Source organism: Idiotropiscis lumnitzeri, chromosome 1, assembly GCF_059441095.1.
Source record: "Idiotropiscis lumnitzeri isolate Australia: NSW breed Sydney's pygmy pipehorse chromosome 1, RoL_Ilum_1.0, whole genome shotgun sequence".
Classification (NCBI taxonomy): domain Eukaryota; kingdom Metazoa; phylum Chordata; class Actinopteri; order Syngnathiformes; family Syngnathidae; genus Idiotropiscis; species Idiotropiscis lumnitzeri.
The window spans coordinates 23,708,709-23,729,536 of NC_142391.1; the positions used below are offsets into that span (position 1 = coordinate 23,708,709).

Here is a 20,828-nt window from a genome sequence, read left to right on the forward strand (position 1 = left end):
GTCTTCAATACCGTAGCAAGATGGCTGCCACGTGACAGCATGATTAACTGCTGTAAAACCACCAACGAAGAAGAAAACGCCGAAAGTTGTATAAAGGTGCGAAGAGGCAAAAGTGACAGTTTGTGTCCGCGCGATCCTTAAATAAAGGCAGCCAATCGCTTAAAGTGTCGACAAGGCTGTTGAAGGAACGATGGCGTCGTCCGGGGAGCAAGTTTGTCGTGTGAGAAAAGAAAACGAGCGGCAACACGACGACATTTTTTTGTCTCCGATTGTGTTGCACATTCAAGGTCTGTTTATGTCCGTGTGCCTTCCACTTTTCATTACATTTTCAGTAGTCAAAGTGAAAGGGCTTCTCAGTGTGTGTATATATATATATATATATATATATATATATATATATATATATATATATATATATACACACAATTTACATGATTGATGGGGCCAGATGGAATGTCTTGTATGAGCTAAATTCTGTTTTGCTCATGTCCTGTAGACATCCATCAGCTGATTGGTCGCCAAGAGGAACTTCCTGGTCTGCAAGCAGGGAGCTCCGATTTGGAATATGCGCAGTCTCCCTACATGACAGAGGAACAGGAGGATTTCAACATCAGCCAGATGCCACTGACTGTTGTCGTGGTGAAGAGCGAAGACGAAGCAGCCGAGTGTTCACAGCTTCCTAATGGCAGTCCGAGTGGAGACAGACGTGGAGGAGCCGCAGCAGACACAAGCTTAGCCCCTCCACTGTCACAATACCACAACTCGGAATGACCCTTGAAGCGCCTTGCAGATCGCAAAGGTGACCAGACAAATCTTAACAAGAAAACACTTAAAGCGCACACGAGCACTCGCACCCCGAAAGAATCTTTCACCTGTTCAGTTTGTGGTTGAAGTCTATGAAAAAGTCTGACATGGATGTACACATGAGAACGCACACAGAGGAAAAAAAATGTAGTTGTTCACTTTGTGGTGACAAATTCCGTCACAAGGTCTCTTTGGTTGCACACACAGCAACGCACACCGGAGAAAACCTTTTCACTTGCCCATTTTGTAATAAAAGCTTTTCTTATAAGCACCGTTGGAAAGCACACTTACGGACGCACACGGGAGAAAAACCCTTCAGCTGCTTAGTTTGTAGTAAAAGCTTTTCGTATAAGTATGATTTGACGAGACATGAAAGGACGCACATGAGAGAAAAACGCTTCAGTTGTTCAGTTTGCGGTGAAAGATTTGTACAAAAGGCCCGTTTGCTTGCACATAGCACAACACACTTAGAAAATCCTTTCACTTGCTCAGTGTGTGGCAATAGATTTGCGGTCAAAGATAACATGAGCAGACACATGAGAACGCACACTGGAGAAAAACCTTATTGTTGCTGAATTTGCTCACAAGGCCTCCATGACTGCACATGCAGCAACGCACACAGGAAAAAAATCTTACACCTGCTCATCTTGCGGTAAAAGCTTTTCTTATAAGCAGAATTTGAATGCACACATGTGGACACACAATGGAAAATAAACATTTGTCTGTGACAAAACATGCCGCACTCCCCAGTTCCCATTTGTGGCCATTTCAGTCTTGTCAGGGATTTATGACATAGAAACAATGATAGAATATGGGGAAGCAATGATTGACTTTAGAGACACACTCTGTAAGGGTAATTTGAGTGTTCAATATTTTGTGTTTTTTATAATAGTATAATAAGTCCCTGTAAGGTTTTAAAGTTGCACGTATAGCCATCATAAAAAATGTATATTTTTTCTTCTCACATTCCTTGCAATAAAGATTTTATTCATGATCTTCTCTTAGTGGCTCTGCTTTCCCTGGGCTCATTTTGAGCCATCTTCAATACCAACGCAAGACGGCGCTCGTGCTTGTTCTGTGCTACTACTGCAACATGGCTCTTACGATCGAAGAAGAAAACGACGCGAGTGTACAAGGATGCTCACGTTGGTCCATTGGGAGAACTTTGTCGTCCGTGTCTGTTGAAATAGAAAACTGTTGAAAGCGTTTATATGTGATCGACTACTTGTAAGTAATAGATAGACTGTATGAAACAATAATGGCGTCGTGCGAGGAGCAACTTTGTCGAGCAAGAGAGGAGAACGACCGTCAATATTACGACGCCATTTTCTCCACTCCAATTGAGTTGTACGTTCAAGGTCTGTTCATGTTATCCACTTTGAATGCATTTTTTGGCAGTCAAATTAATAATTTCGAGAAATGAACACGCAGCTGAGTGTCTCTTCCACATTGCGGGATCGAGAGAAAGAAAAGAACAACACAGGGTTTTTCTGGATCAAATTGAGGCAGAGGCTGTACTATCCGGACCATCCACACACCTCACGACCTGACAAATAACATTTCAGCCTTCTTTTTTTCTTTTCCATTCTGTAGACCCTCCTCAAAAGAGATTTCATGCTAATTGTGCATGTATCTTATTTTAAATTTTAAATACTCAGGAATGTGCTGTTTCATCTGATTTGTGTTAACTGGCCCCAGGCCACTATAGATGTAGAACCCTGAATGTATTTATACGCAAAACTGTCTGTTTGGATAATTAGTTGATTTTTTTTAAATTTCTTGTGACAAACTGAGCTTCTTTTTTTTTTAAAAAAAGAATGTGTGTTTGTCTGAGGAAATTAACAAATCAACTGATTAACATAAAGAAGACAAGATTAATTTCATGACTCTGGCTCTATGGATGAATCTGATGACAGATTCGTTTGCAGAGCCGATGAAGTATTATTCTGTGTATATACTATTATGAGCTAAAGTGTGTTTGTGTCTTGCAGATGTCTCGCAGTTGCTGGATACAAGCTCCAGTTCTGAGATTCCACAGCCCCCCCATTTTAAAGAGGAAGTGGAGGAGACATTACCCCCACGGGTTAAAGAAGAAGAGGAGCATCCAGAGCCCCCCCATGTCAAAGTGGAAGAGGAGGAGGTTGACGTGGGCCAGTTGCCACTGAATGTCTTCATCGTAAAGAGTGAAGACGACAAAGATGAACTGACGAGGTGGTCACAGATTCATCGTCGCAGCCCAAATGGAAGAGCATCATCAGACGAGCTCTCGACATGTGTGTTGCGCAATGACGGCGTGGAAGATGCGAGCGATGCGGACCACGAAGGTCACGACAAAGGCTCAGAAAAGAAGATGTGTAAAGAACGTTTCAGGTGCTCACTTTGCGGCAAAAGCTTTTTGTACGAGTGCATTTTGACTCGACACATGCGAAAGCACACGGGAGAAAAACCCTTCAGTTGCCTGGTTTGTGCAAAAAGATTTACTCAAAAGGTGCATATGGAATCACACGCCAGGACACATACGGGAGAAAAGCCCTTCACTTGCTCAGTTTGTGCCAAAACATTTGCCCAAAAAGGAACCATGAGTAGACACATGACAACACACACGGGGCGACCACCAGATGACCCTTCAGCGCCGTTGTCGCACGATGACGACACTGCAGACGCATGCCTGATAACACATGCGGCAGAAAACACTTTTAGTTGTTCAGTTTGTGGCGATAAATTCCATCACAACGTAGCTTTGATTGCACACACGGCAATGCACATGGGAGGAAAACCTTTCACATGCTCGGTTTGCGCAAAAAGCTTTTCCCGCCGGCACCATTTGAAAGAGCATGTGTGGACGCACCGGGAGGAGAAGCGCTTTAGCTGCTCGCTTTGCGGCGAAGGCTTCAGATACAAGCACAATTTGACGCCGCACATGAGAACGCACACGGGAGAAAAACCTTTTGCTTGCTCCATTTGCGACGAGCGCTTTTCCCATAAGTACAACATGACGAGACACATGACGACGCACGCAAAAGAAAAACCTTTCACTTGTTCAGTTTGCGGTGACAAGTTTGCTCACAAGATCACATTGATTTTACACACAGCGACGCACATGCAGAAACATAAAGGAGACTAAACTAAAAAAAAAAGTTTCCCATGGGAAAAAAAGTAACAAAAACGTATACATAAAATGTCCCTGCATACTTGCATTTCCCATGGGAAACTTTTTTTTTTCCGCCCTTAAGTTTTACTCAGAGGACTTCATTTTTTTCTTCAGATTTAAACAAATATGATGAACTGGAAAAAAACAGCATTCTGTTAGATTTTTTTAATTAACACTTCCTGTGAAGTTTTATTTGCCTTTTGAAGAAATGTGTGTGACTTTCCCCTGAGTTACAGTTGAAATGAGTGAGTGACACTCCTAATATTTGTTTTGTAAAATTATTTTTCCCCGAGGAAAAATATGGATGGTAAATATGGTTTGATTTGTGCTTTATTTATTTAGTTTTAGTAGCTGGTCAAAGTATCTGCTATTAAATTTCAATAAAACACGTTAAATGGATATATCACCTCTCAAACTTTTTTGCCTCTACAAAATGAAACAAACAGTAACGTATCAATTGGGATTAATCCGCATTAGTCGACAGCAGACCTCAATATGATACATTATTTTAAAAGGACTTTTATTGTATGGTCGCAACAAATTAAGTGTAATATTTGTGCAGAACGTGTTGCAAGAAAAAAAAGCGACTTTCCTTTCATTTTTGTTTCTTCCTCTGTTTCATTTTGGAGCATTTTCAAATTATAAAAACAAGAGGCTGTCAATATAAAATCGGGTCTAAGAAACATCAACGTGCTGAAAGAGTTGGTTCGGGAGTGACTCATGACGGCCGCCGCTAAAATCTTCGGCCTGTTTGAAAGCACCATCACGTCTTACGAGGAGCAACAAAGTTATTATTAGATATGGTATTTGTTGAATGCTAGGGTCTTCAATCCTGTTCCTCGTAGGCCATCTTTCCTGCTGCAACACACCTGATTCAAACAGATAATCAGCAAGGTCTGCAGGAACTAGGAAACGATCCTGATCATTTGAATTAGGTGTGTTGCAGCAGGGAAAGATGGAAAACAGGCAGGACATCGGCCCTCGAGGAACAGGATTGAAGACCTCTGGGTTAATGTGTAGCTCTTATTGCCTGATCTCTGACACATATACAAGTGCTGATCTTGACAATATATGTTTAATTTATTTTCTGGTTTGCTCAAAGGTTTATCTTTAACTCTATCTGTCTACAAATGTTTAATGTTGTTGAATCTTTCTTTTCTTTCTCTAAATGCTAGCGGTTTACAAAATTTGCCTAAACGCGAAGCCTTGTTTCTTTTTTGTTCAGGACTGACCTGATCTATTTACACGAAATTCACTCTGTCATAAATGATGCAAATTACTAGAAATCACAGTGGGGGAATGGTGTGTGATTTGCTCATGGTACAGAACATTCAGCTGGTGTTGCTACCTTAAAAAAACAGATTTAATAGCAAATGTAATTCATGTGGAGTAATAAAAAGGGATCAAGCCAATCAAGAATTGACTTTTGGCTGATTTAAAAAAATGTTGATGAAAACAATATTGAGGAGGGCATACATTCTTCCGCTCTCAACTTGGTGCTGTACGTTCAAAATATTGGACATTTAATAGCTCGTTACTATCAGATGAGGTTGTAAAAAAAAGGAGGTAACAAATTTAATCTCTTACTTAATGTCTAACGCGTCAAAAGAAAAAACAATTCTGCACTAACTGGGAACTTTTGAAATTTGAACTTGGTAAGTTTTTTCTGAAAATTTTGTCGTGACTTAGCTAAATACAGAAGAGTTGCAAAATTAAATCTGATTTCAAGAATCACCTGCTTGTCTTCCAAACCCATAAATAATTTAGCAGAGGGGGAGGAAGTGGAATTATCTACTCTGCAAACGAAATCTGATGAACTATACTATCAAAATGCTTAAGGAGCATTTATTCGGTCCCGCAATAGATGGCTGGAGGAAGGGGAACAAAACTCGCATCACTTTTTACTTTTTTTTTTTTTTTAGAAAAACGTCATGCCAATATTAATAAAATAAATTAAATGTTGATTGGATGCTTACAGAGGACCACGATCTTACAGCAAAACATTGTTGCTAATTTTATACAAACTTGTATAGTTTTAAATTTTGTCAGGCATCAACTGAGGCCCTTTTGAACTACTATTTTATTTTTCTTAGTAATTATTTTTTGTACAGATTTCTACAATTGACTATTTACTATTTTTGTATCGTCTGTAGTTAGCCAATAAAAAATAAATACAAAAAAATAAATAGATTTTACTGCCTTCAGCTGACTGCCACAAGATGGCAATCAAAGCACCACAGAAGAAGTAATGAAAGAAGAAGAAACACGACGTAGAAGGAGGAAATCGCCAAATGCGTCGAGGAAGAGCCAAATAGCTACGTACCTCTTGTGGGGAACAAAGAATCGGACTTGTGTTAGATCGTCGGGCAGTTTGCAACAATGATGGCGTCTTATGAGGAGCAGCTTTGTCGAGCAAGAGAGGAGAACGAGCAACAAAAGGACGACATTTCCTCGCCCCCGGTCATGTTGTACACCCAAGGTCAGTGTCTCACACGCAATGTGGTAGATGAGCTCCAGTACTCTTACTTGCCCACTAAAAACGTGCTCACAGTCATACATTTAATTATCTCTACACAAATATCAGTAATGATCCAAACTAGTAGTCCGACGTAGTACCCGGATCGACCTGTAACAGGCAGCATTGTGCCACCGGGCATAAAAAAAAAAACATTTTCACTTCCCACAAGAACAATGCAGAAAGCAAAAAGCGGGAGGCACAAATCAAATCCCTCAACTGAGGACAAAACTGCATATAGAGCTGTCATTGTTTTTTTATTTGGTGGGGGTGGTGTTGTTATTTTACCTAGTGTGTTACATTTATTAAATTAAGTGGAAAAACACTATACCAATAAAAGTCCAAGACTACATTAAGTCAACGAATTCCTACGGAGAATACAAAGTGCTATTCTATTTGTACCGTTAACAAAAACATGTTGAACGCTGTCAAGTATGGAAGATTCATATCAAAAGACTTAACCTCTCTGTGGCTGATTTATATGAGAGTGAGCAGAACTACATATATGAGACTGGGAGGACTCTCACACTAGCACACTGCTTCTTTGTTGATTATAATGAGGACGTGCGGGACAGAAAGCATCAATCGGTATATATACAGAGACTTAAGTGGGAATGAGTATGTGTGCACATTTATTTGGATGAGGATTGGCCCCAGTTTTTCAACTGTAGGCTAATTTAATATAATCAACACGTCTTCTTTGGAACTTTATAGCTCTGACTGTTCTAAGTTGGAGATTTTATTTTCCGATTCTTCTGACGACGTGGGTCGGTTTTTATTACAATTTCAGCCATAAGCGTTAACTTGACATACTTTTTTTTTTTCACCAAAGCCGCTGCAGGCTACGCTTACACCACTCGTCCATTTTGTCCCCTCTGTCAACTGCAAATGGCATCACAGTTACTCAGGTAATAACCAATCCCGGCTCATCTGTCTTCTGAAGCTGAACCATGATTGGTCGTTAGCTGAAAAAAATGCCTTGAGCATCTTTTTGTAATCGAGGTCCTCAAATTAATAGAGGACTGGTTTCACCCCTAGTCTAAACTGTCTAACTTTCTTGATAATATTAGGGTTCTTTTTCCTACCCCGTATTGAACGCTGATTTGTATGCTTTATTGTTTTAGTATAAATCTTATCTCTTGTTTGTTCACATCAATATTCATTCCTTCATTTCTGTCTCTTGTGTGCCGCAGGTCACGGAGAGGAACTGCTGGCGGGGAGCTCTGGTTTGGAGCTGGAGCGTCCACACCACCCCAATGTCAACGAGGAAGCGTCTGATCCGGAGCTGCTCCACGTTAAGGAGGAAGAGGAGGAGCTCGACGTCAGCCAGTTGCCCCTGAACGTCGTGGTTGTGAAGGGCGAAGACGACCAGGACGACTCACTCGACTGCTTGCAGCTTCTTCGTCAGAGTCCAAGTGGAGAGTGCCGTGGAGGCCCGCCAGAAGACAAGCTCTTGCCTTTGCTGTCACACAGAAACGCCTCAGAAGAACCTTTGCAGAGTGATGGCGGTGACAACAAACACTCAAAAAACGATGGGACTGATGTTGGGGACTATGAGGACAATTTTATTTGCTCGGTTTGTGGCGAAAGCTTTACTGAGGCGAACAGGATTCGCCACATGAAAACACACACTAGAGAAAAACTTTTCGGCTGTTCCGTTTGCGGCGAAACATTTTTAGAAAAGGTCGCTTTGATCGTGCACAAAGTAACGCACACGGCAGAAAATCCTTTCACTTGCTCAGTTTGCGGCAAAGTGTACTTAATCAAAGATTACTTGAATAAACACATGAAAACACACACGGGAGAAAAACCTCACAGTTGCTCAGTTTGTGGGGAAAAGTTTGCTCACAAGGCTACTTTGATAGCACACACGGCGACACACACGGGAGAAAAACCTTTCACATGCTCTGTTTGTGATAAAAACTTTTCTTATAAGTCCGACTTGACTAAACACATGCGTACGCACACAGGAGAAAAACCTTTCAGTTGCTCGGTTTGTGGCGAAAAGTTTGCTCGCAAGGTCTCGTTAATTGCGCACACAGCGGCGCATACGGGGGAAAAACCTTTCACTTGCTCCATTTGCGGCGAAAGCCTCTCGTATAGACACAGTTTGAATGCGCACATGCGGACGCACACTGGAGAAAGACCTTTCATTTGTGCTGTTTGCAGCGAAAGCTTTGCACGGAAAGAAAACCTGGTCGCGCATATGAGAAGACACACAGGAGAAAAACCATTTACGTGTTCGGTTTGTGGGAAAAACTTTTCTCACAAGTCGGCAATGAGTAGACACCAGAGAGCCCACGAGAGGGAAAAATCTTTAACTTGTTCACTTTGCGATCAGAGCTTTTTGAAGAGGTCAAGTTTCAAGCTACACATGCGAAAACATAACGGACAATAAATGCTTTCCTGCCACATTTGCGGTCAAGTATAGGCTGAACATAATAATTGCTTTAATCGTCCATTAAGAACTGATCAATTGTAAATAGAGTGCTGCAGTCAGGGCAACCTTAGTCTGATCGATGTTTATATGTTCATTTAAAAGTAATGGCTTAAAACATTTTCTGTTATCTTCACCAGACATTACAATGTTAGTTGTCTGATTTAGTTTCCTGTATTAGTTTGTCGTTGCTGTGCTTTATTTCATTAAATACTCATATCTAAAAAAAAAACACCTTTTCTTTGGAACTTTTCTTTTGTTTTCAAAATAGCTTCATTCTTTTTGTGAAGAATAAGTGCCAAATGTTAACTTAATTGGACACCATGAAAAAACGCTTACATTTGGCGTTGCATTGCCCATTATTCCTCAAATTGTTTCATTGTATTTCCATTTCCTACAATCTAAAATGAAAGCTGTAGATGCGGAGAATAAAGCAAATGGATGTCATAAATAGCACAAACATCGCAGACTGCTCCTCGCAATTTAACACTCAGCTGGTGTGTAATGTTTTTTGTTTGTTTTTTAACCCTCTGCATGTTTTTTTTACACTTGATTTTGATCCTTTTATTTTATTGCATTGTTGTGCATTATTTTAGACATACACAATTATGATGTTTAGCGCCACAGAATCAATTCATTAAGTGCTACTTTTTTTTGTTGCCTGGTTCGCGAAGGACAAGTCCACTAAACGTGACCAGACCATGATTGCGAGTTTTTGGCAAACGTCGACGATCTCTTAGTTGTCGCTCTATTCTTCTCTTTGGTGCGACCAATTTGCTCTTCTGAGGAGCAACAAAACCAACGTTGTACAAGTCGTACAACACGATGGGGCTTTTATAATTTTTACGCCCACAAAAAAGATACGAATTTTAGCACAGTTACTAATTAACGTATTTTGTCCCTCGGGGTTCACTGTAGAATCCTTACAAAAATGGCTGCCATCCGACGCATGCGCATTGATAGACGTTGAATAAGAGGGGAAAACGACGAGTTAAGAACGCAAGTAGGTGGTCAAACAGGGCGGCAAACAACATGAAAATGTTGAAAGAGTTGGTGAGGAAGCGACTTATTGCGGCCGCCGACGAAATCTTCGGTCTGTTTGAAAGCACCATCGCGTCGTACGAGGAGCAACTTTGTCTCGCCAGAGAAGAGAACGAGCGACAACGACGACATCTGGGTGACGTGTGCTCAAAAACTCACAACCAAGGTCTGGTCACGTTTAGTAGATTTGTCCTTTGCGAACCAAGCAACACACAATGAATTGATTCGGTGGCGATAAACATCATTGTAGACTGACTCTCGACTTCAGCAACATGTATTCACAACATTGTCACAATATTTATGATGTGTGACTCTTTGCCACACAATTTGCATTCCTTTACTCAGAGGTCTTGAATTCCTCTCACGTTGCAGTGTGCAATGGAACAACAGAATGCCACATACAAAATATCAACTGAAAGGTTATGAATAATACAATGAATAAGGTATATGAATAATACAGAAGATTTTTAAAATATATAAATTTTTTGTATATTAAGAATAAAATATTTGCAAACATCTGCTTTGACTTTTGAAACCAGTTGGCAACATTTTTGCCAATTTCGTTTTTTACCGAAAATAAAATATTTGTATTGAAATAAGTCATCATTCTCATTAGTTTGTCTTTTGGAATCGTAGACTATATCCTTTTGAAATAAGTAAATTATATATTCTCATGTTTTCAAGTCCTAAAAAGAGCAACTTGAGTCAAATCATGTGACTGGTAAACCATGTTCGCACGCAGCTAAATGATCACTAAATTATCAAGAGGGGTGGAAAATCACAAATAAAACTTGACTACTGTACTTGTAAATTTCATTTGTCAACGGCAGAACTCGAACAACACCCCTCTGGTCGAAAAGGCCAAGTCTTTCCAGATGCGCTATGAGCTAAATTGCGATTGTGTCCCGCAGACCCGGATAGGCGGTCTTCTCTCATCAAAGAGGAAGGGGTGATGCCACGGTCCTCCCATGTTAAGGAAGAAGAGGAAGAGGCTGACGTCAGTGAGTTGCCACTCAATGTGGTGGTGGTGGTGAAGAGTGAAGACGAACAGCGTCCCGGCTCGTCACAGCTTGATCTTCTTTGCGTTCCAAGTGGGGAGCGCCGTGGAGGACCACAACCCCACAAGCTCTTGCTTCCGCTGTCAGACAGTGATGACAGAGAAGAATCTTTGAGGAGCGATGCAGACTGTGAAGTTGGCGACAAAGGCTCCCCACGCTCTGAAAAGGATTCAAATGATATGAGATGCGCAACAGGTAAAAAAAGTTTTACCTGCTCCGTTTGCGGTAAAATATTTGCTCGAAAGGAACATTTGAAAAAACACATGAGAATACATACGGGAGAAAAACCCTTTAGTTGCTCAGTTTGTGGTGAGGAATTTACTCAGAAAGTCTCTTTGACTGCGCACACAGCAACACACACAGGAGAAAAACCTTTCGCATGCTCACTTTGTGGCGAAACCTATTCTTATAAGCACAGTTTGAACGCACACATGCAGACGCACACAGGAGAAAAACCCTTCTGTTGCTCCGTTTGCGGCAAAAGATTCCCTCAGAAGCCAAACATGATTAAACACATGAGGACGCACACTGGTGAGAAACCTTTCTGTTGCTTAGTTTGCGGTGACGCGTTTGCTCATAAATTCTCCTTGAGTGTGCACATGCGGAAACACACAGGAGAAAAACCTTTCCGCTGCTCCATTTGTGGCGATACCTTTGCCCACAGGTTCTCTTTAAATGTGCATATGCGGACGCACACGGGAGAGAAACCTTTCAGTTGCACAGTTTGCAGTAAAATCTTCTCCCAAAGGGCACACGTGGTCGCACACATGAGAACGCACACAGGAGAAAAACCCTTCACTTGCTCTCTTTGTGATAAAAGTTATTTCAAGAAGTGCAGTTTGACGACGCACATGCGTAAACACAATGCGGAATAAATGCATCTGTGCTCAAATTACAGCTACTAACAATCAGCACCGTACTTTGAGCCGCCACTATTTTGTTACGAACATCTACAAATGTTTTTAGAATTGCTGTATTAATAGTTTAAACCGAAACAAACAAAACAAACAAACTAACTCGTAGACAGTGTAACATCTATTCCAACATTACCCTTGGAAATAAGTCTTACTGATGATCGGATTTAAAGTACACTTTTGCATGTAAGTGTATCTAAGACTCTCCATAACTTACAGGCACAACCCAGACTAAATTTTGCTCCTAACCAACATACAAACCTTGTCTCTCAGGTGAGGTATACAATATGACTTGAACATACCTCATTGGCACTTTTTCTGTTTAGACATGACTGGCAGCATTCTTACAGCATTACACGCACATGTGCGCGCACGTGCAAAATGCAAACGTTCTGGAGGTTTCCATGAATAACTGGGGCTAGTTTTCCACAGAAAATAAGCACACAGTTCAATTTGTTAATGGTGAATGGCAACTATGTGAGGGATTCCTGTATGATAGTCTTCTAACACAACCACAAATGACCAATCCTATTTTATCAGTGTCAGTTGTGTGTTACACTTTGACATTTTGCTTAGTGTTGTTTTTTACTGCACGTTGCAATATCTTTGTATTACCATTTGTATTAGATAATTGTATTTTTGTTATTGCCTTTTTTATGAGCTGTCAAATGTCGAAATCTTCGTTTATCACATTCTTTGCAATAAATGTGATTATTTTGGACTTGCTACGAGTTACTGACTCTCAGTAGACTGGTCTGTACTGCAGCAATATAGCGGCAATGTGCTCTGCTGGCAAAAGAGTTTTTTTTTATTCCTTGTAAAACGTTGACAGTGTCGTTATTTACACGCTTGTAAAAAACTTTTGATGAAAAATCGTAACGAAATATAGAATACAAATGTGTTTTGAGTTGAAAAGCAAGATGTAAAATGACAACCGTTTTTCCACCGTTTTTCCATCGTGAGCGTAGCACATCGTTTATCCAAGTGCGGTTGCCCGCGTTTATTTTACGTTTTAAATGTAGATCCAATTCAACGTGCAAAAATAACAGCCAAGGGGCGACATACAAAGACGAAAACAGACGGGATCTCATTTTACATGAATACTGTTTCAAAAGCATACAAATTCAAAGTTTTATGTTAAAAAAAGGGATATAACATAAATTTATTTTTTATTCACAGGTGTATAGTTGATTAATCCAAACAATATGTTTTCACATCGAAGGAAATACTCGGTTCGATAAAAATAAAATGCGACGAGTGGGTTTGCTTTTTGTTTATTGTTGAATAAAGAATAGATTTTTAAAAAAACGTCACAATATGGCGCCTGGTGTACGCATGCGCATTGGCGACCGCTTTCCTTCCGCTTCAGGTTTTCGGAGTGCTGTAGCTGAACGGGAAAAAAAACAGCCGTTGTTAAAATGTTGAAGAAGTTGGTGAGGGAGCGACTCGTTGCGGCAGCCGACGAAATCTTCGGCTTGTTTGAAAGCACCGTCGCGTCGTACGAGGAGCAACTTTGTCGCGCCAGAGAGGAGAACGAACGACACCGACGCCAACTGGAAGCCGTTCGTCCAAAAACTCTCAGCCAAGGTCTGGTCACGTTTTGTAAACTTCTTCCTAACGATCGAACACGGTAAGCCCCAAATGTAAAAAGTCATTTTAGCCAACCCGAAGCGTTTTGGAAAGACAAATGGGGAATTAATTTTTTTTAAATAATTATGTAAACACACACGTGCCTGCGAATTTTGCATGTGTGTGTGTGCGTGTGGAGTTTTCATGTTCTCCCCGTGCCTGCGTGGGTTTTCTCCAGGTACTCCAGTTTCCTCCTACATTCCAAAAACATGCATGGTGTGTTGATTGGACACCCTAAATTGCCCCTTAGTGTGTTTGTGAGTGCGGATGGTCGTTTGTCTTTGTGTGCCCTGCGATTGACTGGCAACCAATTCAGTTTGTAACCCGGCTCCTGGTCAAAGACAGCTGGGATAGGCTCCAGCATGCCCGCGACCCTTGTGAGGAAAAGCAGCTTGGATAACGATAGGAAAAGTGAGAAATTTTTTCTTCTACTCGGGTTGGTTGAGTTTAATTTAAAAATATTGACCAATTGCTCGCACAGTCTCAACAGGTCTAACTTAAAAAAAAAAACGTTCCAAATGCTGGAACTTGCCATAAAAAAAATCTCAATTTTCCTAGCGAAAATGGTTGATTATTGATGAGATTAGTGTGACCAGTAGAAGAGCTCATGAGCTTCCTCAGTTTGTCGGTTTTTTTTTTTCTGTCAAGTTCGTTGTTATGGAGGATTTTAGGTGTTTGAAGTGCTCATTAAATTTTTTTTTTTAGTTATAACATTCCACAAAAGATGACAGCCACTTGTGATTTGTGTCCTGCAGACCAGGATCCACAGCCCCCCTTCGTCAAAGAGGAAGAGGAGCAGACGGATGCCAGCAACTTGCTGCTGACTGCCGTCGTCGTGAAGAGTGAAGACGACAAGGAAGAGTTGCCCGACTCGTCGAAGTTTCATCATCCAGGTCCAACCGGAGGACCGCAGATGGCGGACAACCTCTTGGCGCCGCTGTCACACAGCGAAGACACGGACGAATCGTCGAGGAGCGGCACAGACTGCGAAGATGACGACAACCCCCCGAAAAATGAAGCGCCAAAGCGTTTTGTCTGCTCAGTGTGCGGCAAAAGGTTCGCCCGCAAGTCAAACATGGTGACACACATGCGGGCGCACACGGGAGAGAAACCTTTTTGTTGTTCCGTTTGCGGCGAAACATTTGCACGAAAAGTCTCCCTGACGAGACACACGGTCACCCACACGGGAAAAAAACCTTTCACCTGCTCCGTTTGCGGTGAAAGATTTGCTTATAATTACAATTTGACCCGGCACATGCACACGCACACGGGAGAGAAGCCCTTCACTTGCTCCATATGCGGTAAAATATTCAATCAGAGGGCCAACATGGTCGCGCACATGAGAACACACACTGGAGAAAAACCTTTCCAGTGTTCACTTTGTGGCGATCGCTTTGCTCATCGTGTCTCGTTGATCGCACACACTGCCACGCACACAGGACAGAAACCCTTTCTGTGCTCAGTTTGTGGTGAAAGCTTTTCTTATAAGTACAGTTTGACCACTCATACGCGCAAACACCAAGGACAGTGAAGAGGATAAAAATCCCGCCCACAAGTGGAAATAAGTGTGTTAATGGCATTCATTTGTTCCGTCCGGCCTTTGTGCTCCTTCTGCTAGTTTTTTTGGCCAGCAGTTGGCATTTTAATACAGATAATGACACTTCACAAGGACATTTCACAACTGATTCAGTGAGCTACATTGAAGTGATTCCTTCGTTGCAGGTGATAAAGAATACATACCTTTGAATTTTGTTGTATTGTCTGTAGAGATTCACATGCTGAGCCCTGAGCAACTGTGATGTCATTTTCAGTGGACAGCAAGTGGCAAAGCGGCCACCTGCTTACATCGATAAAATTGTTTGTTTTGGGGGATTAATTCATATTCCGCAAATGCAATAGTCATTAGAATGCTGTGTTTAGACTTGTATGGGCGCATACAATTTATTATTCTGAAGAACATTTTTCACTTGACTTCCCCTTTAAAGAGTTTTGAACATTTGTAACATGTTCGTTTATTTAACAATCTTGGACAAGTGACGTGTTTGTTTTAAAATTCCAACTAAAAGCCCTGGCTTGGCAGCAGCTCTCAAAAAAAGTCCAATGAAAACAATTAAATATCTCCTTCAAGTTTTCAAGAATAAATAAAGTTTTAATGTCAAACTCTCTCTTATCATTCATCAGGCAAAAAATGGTTGTGTTGCAGCAACCATATTACTCAGTTTTGAATTCATCTCTTACCAGCCGTCAGATTTTTCAAAAGAGAATGGTGCCAACATGCTCCAAAAAGCAGAACAACTGCGGTGATAATCAGCCCAGCCGATAGGCCTTCTATCCCTTATGGTAATTGCTGTCATACATGAGCACATAATAATGTCTTGATAAAGCAGCATGTGTGTCATTGGCCAAGGTTATTAGTCATGACAAGTTGTAACAAATGATATATTTTGTTTGTGACCATGAGGCACCTCCATGTTTTGTGTAAATGTTCATGGGACCTGCGTGTCATATTCCCCACAATCTCGTCTTTTGCTATTTTCAAGGCAATAGAGAAGGGTGCCTTTTACTTAGTCAAAACAGCAAGTGCCTTCGTTCCTAGTAGAAGGAAGATACTTTTAAAAAAGATTGTTAGCCTTGCAAATAATGTGTCCTTTTATATTTACCTTTTCAACTTTTAGATTTAGTCACATGCTAATAGTTTGGTTTCCAGGAGGGCGATGTTCAAGGAAAGAATTTAAATGTTGTCATTTTCCAAATCTTTCCGGACCAAACTGGAAAGACCACTTGTGAATTGTAGAAACTCTATATAAATCATCCATGTTCGCTCAAATTATATCAGTGTTTTGCTCACATTCTTTGCAATAGAACCTTTTTTTCTTCCCTTGTCTGGCATTTTGAGCCTTTTCTTTTTTTGCTTTTACCGTCGCAAGATGGCGGCCTTGCTGCCGTGTAACACCACCAAAGAAGAAAAGGCGGAAGTTCACGTGATTTCAAGGCGGCACGAAATAAACGCGACGGTGTTGAAATGAAATCGTGAAAAGCACCAAATATTGGGCGAGTTGGTGAAGAATTGACGAATTGCGGCTTGTGACGACATTTTGGGAATTTGCCAAACAACAATGACGTCGGACGAGCAGCCATTTTGCCGAGCGAGAGAGGACAACCAGCGACAACGACGAGACGCGATTGTGCGGCCCGTCCAAGGTGTGTTTACTTGTTGACCAAACTTGATCATTTAACATTTCCGAAGGCAAATGCTGGTGACAATATCCCCCTCGACAAATGTTTATGTAAAAAAATGCTGCAGCACAAACGCCTGTCCACGGACAATGCAAAGCAACAGGTGGCGCCATAAGCCAGCGGTCATTTTAGCCACAATAACTGGTAGTAAATAAATGTGTATTTAATGGGAAAATTATTGTAGAGGTGTGGCAAATTGCGACAGATTTGTGTACACCATTTGATAGAAAAGTCTTGGATTTTAAAGTTCAACTTGTGAAAAATACTTAAAAAATGTGTTTAGGTTTCTTCGATGTACATAACATCGACATAACGTAACATCCATCTAAAATACAAAATTGTGGCCACAAAATGTGTAATGTGCAATAAAAAAAAAATAAACTCACATACCGGCATCCGATTTAAAGTATTTTGTCTGATCTTTCAAGGCATACACAATATTGTGTATTGTACGTTTTTTTAGATGTTACTCTTACATTGTATGAACAGTGGGTGAATGTTATCAACGCTAGCGATGGTTGAAAAAAACATTTCCCCCTAAACTAACGATATTTTGATTAAAGTCTACGAAAAAAATTATGTAAAACTACACTTGCTTCACACAACAATTATGGGTAGACTGCGATTTGGATCAGCTCTTGTTTATGTTTTAAATTGCTCATACATCTGCAAAACATTTCACAACGATATTGTATGCCAACATTTAACAATGAAGAACTTCAAATTATGTCCAGGCTGTATAGAGTGTTTTCATTATTTCTGTGAATATTTCGGACAATTTGTTCCGTCCAGTTTCTCCTGGTGAAAGATATCTGCAAAGTTCAATGGAGTATGCAAACGTCTTGCATTTTGCGATATGACAAAAAATCTTTGATTTGATATATCTAATTACACAGTAAGAGAAATCCAGCTTTTAGCACTCGCACTGCATATACATTTCAAGTGACAACAAAAGCGGCTGTGATATTTTGACCGATAATTCCCTTCACATTCTACACATCTGATATAACCGCAAATATTTAATAATATACAGTATAATACCTATGATACGGAGTACGATCTGTGTTATCTGTGTCTCGCAGTTCTGAGTCAGGAGGATGACGACGATGCACACAGCCCCGACGTCAAGGAGGAAGAGGAGGAGGTGGACGTCAGCAAGTTGCCACTGACTGTCGTCGGCGTGAAGAGCGAAGGCGGTGACCGAGCACCCGAGTGGTCCCGATCAAGTGGAGGAGCACCAGCAGACAAGCTCTCTTCACCACTGTTGCATAGTTACAACCTGGAAGAGCCCTCGAGGAGTCACGCAGACTGTCACATCAGACACTTGCAAAGCTCTGAAAAGGAGAGATCAGAAGTTGGTAAAAAACGTTTTATTTGCTCTGTTTGCGGTGAAAGTTTTGCCCGAAAAGAAAACATGAACGTACACATGAGAACACACACGGGGGAGAAACCTTTTAGTTGCCCAATATGTGGTGAGAAATTTGCTCGCAAGGGCTCTTTGATTGGACACACGGCAACGCACACGGGAGAAAAACCTTTTACATGTTCAGTGTGCTGTGAAAGCTTTACGTATAATTACAATTTGACTAGACACATGCAGACACACACAGGAGAAAAACTCTTCATTTGCTCTGTTTGTGGTGTGAGCTATCCATATAAGCACAGTTTGAACGTACACATGAGAACGCATACTGGAGAAAAACCCTTTAGTTGCTCAAACTGTGGCGAAAAATTTACTAATAAGAGAAATTTGAACGTACACTTGCGGACGCATACGGGAGAAAAACCCTATAGTTGTTCAATTTGTGGAAAAAGATTTTCTCAAGGCTCTCATGTCATTACACACATGAGAACACACACGGGGGAAAAACCTTTTAATTGTTCCGTTTGTCGTAGTACATTTGCAAAAAAAGCAGCCTTGATTGCACACATAGCGACGCACACTGGAGAAAAACCTTACACTTGCACAATTTGTAGCGAAAGCCTTTCTTATAAGCACAGTTTGAACGCGCACATGAGAACACACACAAGAGAAAAACCCTTCAGCTGCTCAGTGTGCGCGAAAACATTCCCGCAAAAGCAAAACATGATCAAACATATGAGAACGCACACTGGAGAGAAACCTTTTAGTTGCTCGGTTTGCAGCGACACGTTTGCTCATAGCTTCTCCTTGAGCATACACATGCACAAACACACGGGAGAAAAACCCTTTAGTTGCTCAGTTTGTGGCAAAATCTTCTCTCAGAACGCAAACATGGTGGCGCACATGCGGACACACACGGGAGAAAAACCATTCGGTTGTACAGTTTGCGATAAAAGTTTCTCTCAAAGAGCACATTTGGTTGCGCACACAAGAACACACACAGGAGAAAAACCTTTTACTTGCTTAGTTTGTGATAAAAGTTATTTCAAGAAGTCCAGTTTGACTGCACACATGCGGAAACACAGCGCCAAATAAATGCTTTCCCACATAGTTAGTCGTAATCGATGGGGGTGTTCCGGTACAACTTTTTTCACCTCCGATACCAATATTGCGGCCTGAAGTAATGTCAGATATGATATCAGCAGGAATGATACATGCATTGATTTATTTTTTGTATGAATTGTTAGAAGAGACTTGATTAAGTTGTACTATTAAAATAAAAATAGCGAGCAGAAAATATGACTCATTTATTCCAAACATTTGGCTTACATGAATTCAACCCCAAACATGAAAATGTACAACACTTGAATAAGATAAATGAAAAATAAATGAAAGCAGCGCTCTAGACTGTTTTTGGATTGGGTGTAAACAATAGCAAACCCTTTTTTACTTGGTCGCACCAGCGCTACATTTAGAAAAATTTATGACTGAATCGCATTCATAGAGTTAGCAACTTACAGAAATTTGCTTCCTGAACAATTCGTTAATTTTCCTAATTTAAAATTCTGTCAGGAACATTACAGCAAAAACACCAAAAAGTGTGGCGAGTCCCATACCTGCGACACCTTTTTTAGCTCTTTTACAGGAGTGGTTGTTTTGATCGGTGGACTCTGCACACTAGATCCCTACGTTGCTGGATACAAGAAAAGCAGTGGATTATGGAATGTACTGCTTGTCTATGAGTGCTAATATCTGCGATTTTGGATGTTGACCGATAACTCCAATACAGTTTTTTTTGGCTGATATCGGTCTGATATCTGATACAAATATTGGATTGCAACACTCCTAGTGAAGCCATTAAACCTTAACAATGGAAGAAATGTGTGACGTTCGTTTACGTTAATAAGGAACTGCAAGCGGACTCCTTTGAGTGGATGATATAAAGTTAGCCTGGGCGATTATTACAGATCACGGCTGTGATCACTTGGAGCCCCCATTCCCACCACGATAGTTTCTGTCTGTGTATGTAGACAAGATAAAAATACTCACATGCATATATTCTTTACCCTGTGCAAAGAACGACTAATACTACTGCATTACTGAAGTACTGAGACGGTTTCCATGCCAGGGTGTTCACACCAGATGGAGCAGCTCAATATTTGTTGCGTTTTATGCAAAATCTGTAAAAAAAAAAAAAAAAAAAGTAATAAAAGAGAAAAATATTTTAAGTCAATCGTATCTTAAGGTATCAGTACTTCATTCTACCTGCAGTTAAGCTATGTAATACTTGTGTTTCACTTTTTAAATGTTTTCCTTGACATTCTTTACAACTCAGACGCAAGAAGGAATCATATCCGCTTGGGTTTAACGATTTTAAGAAAAGAATTAGAAATTAGAAATTAGAAATCCCTTTATTGTCATTGTACTCAAGTGTGCAACGAGATTAGAGGGCTCCCCTCTCCAGTGCAATACAACAATAATACAGACAAATATATAAATTAGATAAATAAATAAGAGAGTGCAATGGAATTTAGTATTGAAAAAGAATGTATTACAATTTTCGTACTGATTTTGAAATGTATCTTCACCGCTTAGCTAAGTGAAATAGAATTTTAAAAAGGAAGTAATTTTGAGACCTATTCTTGCGAGGAGCTCAAAATTCAGTATTCTGAAATCAGA

General features: G+C 40.6%; 4 protein-coding genes across 8 annotated transcripts; all 4 read left to right on the forward strand.

Annotated features, from left to right (window-relative positions):
* The first annotated feature begins 28 nt into the window (after positions 1 to 28).
* LOC148343844 (uncharacterized) lies at positions 29 to 4,354 on the forward strand. 2 transcript variants are annotated; one of them, XM_088290417.1, is made up of 3 exons: positions 29 to 287; positions 497 to 799; positions 2,796 to 2,942. In XM_088290417.1, exons 1-2 carry the CDS (start codon positions 191 to 193, stop codon positions 769 to 771), a joined length of 372 nt encoding a protein of 123 aa, XP_088146543.1. In that variant the 5' UTR covers positions 29 to 190; the 3' UTR covers positions 772 to 799; positions 2,796 to 2,942. The 2 variants fall into 2 exon arrangements, with proteins under 2 accessions (XP_088146543.1, XP_088146533.1); XM_088290407.1 differs by lacking the exons at positions 29 to 287; positions 497 to 799 and adding an exon at positions 1,843 to 2,162 and having other exon boundaries at positions 2,796 to 4,354.
* A 1,831-nt stretch (positions 4,355 to 6,185) lies between these two features.
* LOC148343845 (uncharacterized) lies at positions 6,186 to 9,367 on the forward strand. Its single transcript, XM_088290350.1, has 2 exons — positions 6,186 to 6,434; positions 7,664 to 9,367. Exons 1-2 carry the CDS (start codon positions 6,335 to 6,337, stop codon positions 8,866 to 8,868), a joined length of 1,305 nt encoding a protein of 434 aa, XP_088146476.1. The 5' UTR covers positions 6,186 to 6,334; the 3' UTR covers positions 8,869 to 9,367.
* A 482-nt stretch (positions 9,368 to 9,849) lies between these two features.
* On the forward strand, positions 9,850 to 15,709 carry LOC148343846 (uncharacterized). 4 transcript variants are annotated; one of them, XR_015842518.1, is made up of 4 exons: positions 9,852 to 10,114; positions 10,860 to 10,949; positions 11,041 to 11,201; positions 14,305 to 14,418. XR_015842518.1 is itself a non-coding variant. In XM_088290374.1 (3 exons), the coding sequence occupies exons 1-3, from the start codon at positions 9,940 to 9,942 to the stop codon at positions 15,078 to 15,080; spliced, it is 1,293 nt and encodes a 430-aa protein (XP_088146500.1). In that variant the 5' UTR covers positions 9,850 to 9,939; the 3' UTR covers positions 15,081 to 15,709. The 4 variants fall into 4 exon arrangements, 3 of the variants coding, with proteins under 3 accessions (XP_088146500.1, XP_088146517.1, XP_088146507.1); XM_088290374.1 differs by having other exon boundaries at positions 9,850 to 10,114; positions 10,860 to 11,201; positions 14,305 to 15,709; XM_088290391.1 differs by lacking the exon at positions 14,305 to 14,418 and having other exon boundaries at positions 11,041 to 11,266.
* A 796-nt stretch (positions 15,710 to 16,505) lies between these two features.
* LOC148343847 (uncharacterized) lies at positions 16,506 to 19,446 on the forward strand. Its single transcript, XM_088290325.1, has 2 exons — positions 16,506 to 16,750; positions 17,869 to 19,446. Exons 1-2 carry the CDS (start codon positions 16,666 to 16,668, stop codon positions 19,242 to 19,244), a joined length of 1,461 nt encoding a protein of 486 aa, XP_088146451.1. The 5' UTR covers positions 16,506 to 16,665; the 3' UTR covers positions 19,245 to 19,446.
* The last annotated feature ends 1,382 nt before the right edge of the window (positions 19,447 to 20,828 follow it).